This window comes from Aphelocoma coerulescens, chromosome 28, assembly GCF_041296385.1.
Source record: "Aphelocoma coerulescens isolate FSJ_1873_10779 chromosome 28, UR_Acoe_1.0, whole genome shotgun sequence".
Taxonomy (NCBI): domain Eukaryota; kingdom Metazoa; phylum Chordata; class Aves; order Passeriformes; family Corvidae; genus Aphelocoma; species Aphelocoma coerulescens.
Window position 1 is genome coordinate 1,316,038 of NC_091041.1, and position 4,497 is coordinate 1,320,534.

Sequence of the window (4,497 nt, forward strand, 5' to 3'; positions counted from 1 at the left end):
TTACACTAAAATTACAAGCAATAATCTATTTTGAGCAAGTTTAAGCCAAACTGCTTTCCATTTGGGCACAAAATACAGTTGATCTCTTATTTTCATAGCAGTGATGCCTTGTGACTTGAATTATGATTTTTATTTTTTAACAAAATTTTGATTTAGATAGGTCTGGCTTGAGGGCACTGCAGTAACCACCTCCAGTCAGCTGCTGCAGATGAGTTTTTGGAAGGTTCAAGTTTTTTAAATAGGGAATTATTAAAAAGATTGGTAACAGAAACACAAAGGCAAAATTATAAAATGTTCACTTGAAACTCAGAAAATCTACATCATGATCTAGACTTTATCATTTCAAAGTGGTTTTTCTTTTCTTTTTAGAATATGCATGCCAAATGTCTTGTCTTTTTCAATGATTTGTAATATACATTTTATGACTGGAAACTTTTTGTACAACACACTCGAATAAATGTTTTGCATTTTATTGGTTTCCTTCTGTCTGTTAACAAACACACAGGTCATGTGGGCTGTTTGAGAGGACTCATCCAAGGAGGCCTTTAGTAAGTGTGGAGAGAGGACACAAAGAGCTGTGCTCCTAACAGTGATCAGCTGAATCACGGAGGGGATCTGGGGATCGTGGGGCGCGCTCCAGAAGCAAGCGAACGCTTTCCGTAAATGTGACACAGTGCTGGTAGAACGTGCTGTCCTCTCTGATCAGTACCAACAAAAGCAGGGGGAAGAATATCAGGAGCTGGAGCAGATAAACCTTCCCTTGCTTTCTCATCACCCCTGCACTGAAGGGGTTTTTCGATTTAACTTACTTGATGCTAAATAAGAATGAGAGCAGATACCAATCCCTGGCAGTGATGGATTCTTAGGGATGGCCCAGAAGCATTGCCACAAGCTAACGCATTTGCCAGCCTGGCTCAGCTTCCAGCCCACCTTCCAGTCCGTACTCATTTTAAAATTGTATCTTAGGCAGCTGTCCCATTGTTAGTGCTAGCTGATGATGCTTCTGCAAGGTGGTAGGAATGAATTCTGTTTGAAGTGGGCAGATCCAAAGACGGGATGATATGGTTTGCAATACTCTGGAGTGTAGGCTTGAGCTAGTGAAGATGAGCCCAGTTTTGGCTTTAGCTCTGCTGTCATACTCAGTCCCCTCCTCTCATGCCATCTCCTACCTGCACATCACATCTCACCCATGAAAAAGAACTCCGTAGCATTGTCCCCTTCCATTTGCTTCTACCTCGTCCCACAGCATTCTTACTTAATAGAGGTAAGTGTAATGGAATTGAGGCAGACTTTAAGGGCATGGGCCTCTCACCTGAGTCATGTAAGGCAGAAGGAAGCCTCGAAGAACAGAGGGGTGAATTCCGGAGACAACTCACAGGGGAGTTTCTCTCTGCGGGGATCCCAGCAGAGCCGGTGTTTCACCACGGGGTGCAGCTGGGCAGCGTTTGTGTCTCGGGTGCTGCCGGTTTAAAGCCCCTTCCCGTTGCCTCAGTTCGTGGGGCTGAGCTGAGCCCTAGTACTCGAATGCTGTTGTCTGACCCGGGCCCGGCCCGGCGCCCGGGAATCCCTTGGGAGCTCGCTCGGGGCCGCCTCTTCCGCGGCCGGCGGTGACACCAGCGCTCGGGGCCACGGGCCACGAGCGGCGGCGGGACGGGCATCCCGGGACGGGCATCCCGGGACGGGCATCCCCGGCCGTGCGGCGGCTCCGCTGAGGCGGCTCCGCTGAGGCGCTCGGTCCCGCCCGGCGCGGGGGCGGAGGCGGCGCGGGGCCCGCCGGGAACCGCAGTCCCGGGCGCCGCCATTTCTCCCTTCGGCAGCGCAGGGTCCCCGGGCCGCGGCGTCTCTGGGCATGGAGAGCAGCTTCGGCTCCGACTTCGGCTCCGGAGGAGGCGGCGGGGGGAAGCTGGACCCGGGGCTCATCATGGAGCAGGTGAAGGTGCAGATCGCCGTGGCCAACGCACAGGAGCTCTTGCAGGTCAGAAGGGGCGGCGGGGCGGGCAGGGGCGGGCTCGGTCCCGGTGCGGGTCGCGGCCAGGCCGCCCCGCTCCCCTCGCAGCGGGGGCGGCGGCTGCGGCCGGAGCCCCCGGGCCGCGGTCCCGCTCACGGGCTCTCTCCGCAGCGGATGACGGACAAGTGCTTTCGGAAGTGCATCGGGAAGCCCGGCGGCGCCCTGGACAACTCCGAGCAGGTAAGGACGGGCGGGAGAAGTGGGGACTCGCGGCTTCCCAGCTCGGGGCGGCCGCTAAGGCTCTGTGTCCCGCAGAAGTGCATCGCCATGTGCATGGACCGGTACATGGACTCCTGGAACACAGTTTCCCGAGCCTACAATTCTCGGCTGCAGCGGGAGAGAGCCAACATGTGACGCCTGCCAGCCTCCGGGCCGAGAGGGACCATGTGGGGAAGGGACGAGCGGCCAGTCCAGGTGGTTAGGGGTAAATCCTGCTGCCTTCCCAGCCCCTGCCATGGCAGAGCAATAAAACCTCGCTGAACCTTTTGCATCCATTGGCTTTTATTAGCACCAGCTCCAGGAGAGAGTGATTTTTTCCATGAGTTGCTTGGTTTACTTCTTGCCCTTCCCAACTGTCCAGACTGGCCCAAGGCATTATAGCAATTGATAAATCCCTGCCAAAAGGGCTGCGACAGGCAAGGAGCCTTCTGTGGAAAACAGGGGCCAAGCCAAGCCAGCAGCACAATGCCCTTGCTCGGGATTCCAGCATGGACCTATCCATCAGGAAGTTACCCAGTGTCTTTTCATTAGTGGAAAAGCTGCCAGAAGATTCTCCACATGCAACCTTGGCTCTTTCATTCCTTGTATCTGTATAGCACTATGTGGGCTATCTTTGGGCTTGTGGGCTTTGACTCAGCTCAGTCAGTGTTGGGGAGCAGGACAGCCTTGCAAATAGTTGTGCAAGCACGGCGAGGGATGAACAATGTTGGGAAGTACTTAGGTTCATTTCTGTATGGAATAAAGCGTGTTGTGTGGCTGTGATACTCTGTAGTTTCTGGCTTGACTCTGGCATACAGTCCGTCTTGGAGCCTACATTCTAAGTGTCATTTTTTTGATGGAGGAGCATGTCTGCAACAAGGAATGTGGGTCTGCTTTGGGGTGCAGCTCTCTATTGTTTTCTGCTTAAACACCACTCGTGAAAAGGTGGGTTTGTGCTATGTGGTCACCAGTGGATACAACATCTGGAAGAGGAGAGTGTTGGAGATTAACAGTACCCATGTAGTGAGTTTTTTTCAAGTCCCTTCTTTTGAAATCTTCTGTATTTTATAAAAAGATTTCACTGCTTGCCAGACCCAGAGATAGACTGGAAGGATGACATCTCCATACCTGCTAGGACATTCAGAGGGATGTGATAGAACCTAAAGCGTTCTCACACAAGGTAAACTGTGAGGAGATAATTGGGTATTTGGACTTACTGAAACTGGAGTTTCCTTTCCAGACTGTCAGAATGACTACTTGAAAATAAAGTGCTTTCAGACATGTTTGCTTAGGGGGCTTTTTACTTTTCTTTATGGCTGTATGAATTTTGTGGCACTGGCTGTGCAGTAGTCCCATTTTGTTCATGGGAACATCCCACAAGTGTTCCAGCCATGGGTCTGAACCCATCTGGAGCTGAGCCATGTGTGGAAGCCAGGTCTCCCACCTAGCCTGGTGCTCTGTCTGGGAAAGTTGTGGATCTCGCTGCCAGCTGGGTTGGGACAGAAGAAACCTCTTGCTATACCGAGATGCAGACTTTAAAGCACCACAAATGAGGAAGGGGTTTGGGGAATGAGCAGCTGTTCACTTTTGGTGGCTGAATCTTTGGGGACTTGTCTAAGTCTGCTCTGCCTGAGACTCGGCACATGAACTCTGCAGCAGTTCTTGTGAACAAAGTTGTCTACATGTCTTATGCTGGCTGGTGGGACCTGACAAGTATACTTGGCACCACTATCTCAGCAATTTAAATTTTTCCGACCTATCTTAGGTAGACAATGGTCTCTGTGGCCATGCCTTAATCTTTGCTAGTTCCACCACCTGTTACCTAATGCAAAGGAGCTGCAGGGGGCTGTGTGAGAAGCCTGTCCTAATACTCTAGTACCGATGAGGGCCTGTGCAGTCTAAATTCCTAATTGTTCTAGTCCTGCATTCTCTTGGGATCAAATGGTGAGCCAGGAGGTCATCACTGAGCTCTCCAGTACCGTGCACTAATTGGAAACAGCATCACACCCTTCCCAAAAGCCACTGCACAGCACAGCTCCATCAAGACAGTGAGATCTGAAGCTTCTGCAAGGGCATAACTTTGCGCTGGGGTGAAGTTCACGAGTCTGTTGGCATGGCTTTGGGATGACAGCTCACAGGCAGAGGTCAGCCAAATTCCATGAATCTTTGGCAGATGTTTCCGGCACCCATCCAGCTAGAAAGGTCATGTTTTAATGCACAGTATGTTTGGCCAGGTCTTAAGATGGGACAGGCCTCATTTATTTATAGAAAATGTCTAGAATTTGTACCTT

General features: G+C 51.5%; 1 protein-coding gene across 1 annotated transcript; it reads left to right on the forward strand.

Moving 5' to 3' along the window:
- Positions 1-1,776: 1,776 nt before the first annotated feature.
- On the forward strand, positions 1,777-2,494 carry LOC138099601 (mitochondrial import inner membrane translocase subunit Tim13). Its single transcript, XM_068996944.1, has 3 exons — positions 1,777-1,975; positions 2,120-2,188; positions 2,264-2,494. Exons 1-3 carry the CDS (start codon positions 1,850-1,852, stop codon positions 2,360-2,362), a joined length of 294 nt encoding a protein of 97 aa, XP_068853045.1. The 5' UTR covers positions 1,777-1,849; the 3' UTR covers positions 2,363-2,494.
- Positions 2,495-4,497: the final 2,003 nt, after the last annotated feature.

What these genes read in the sequence shown, in the direction of transcription:
- LOC138099601 (XM_068996944.1), top strand. Translation starts at nt 1,850, where the DNA reads ATGGAGAGCAGCTTCGGCTCCGACTTCGGCTCCGGAGGAGGCGGCGGG. An exon ending in ACGCACAGGAGCTCTTGCAG is followed by an intron (nt 1,976 to 2,119) that starts GTCAGAAGGGGC and finishes CTCTCTCCGCAG; the next exon opens with CGGATGACGGACAAGTGCTT. An exon ending in CCCTGGACAACTCCGAGCAG is followed by an intron (nt 2,189 to 2,263) that starts GTAAGGACGGGC and finishes TGTGTCCCGCAG; the next exon opens with AAGTGCATCGCCATGTGCAT.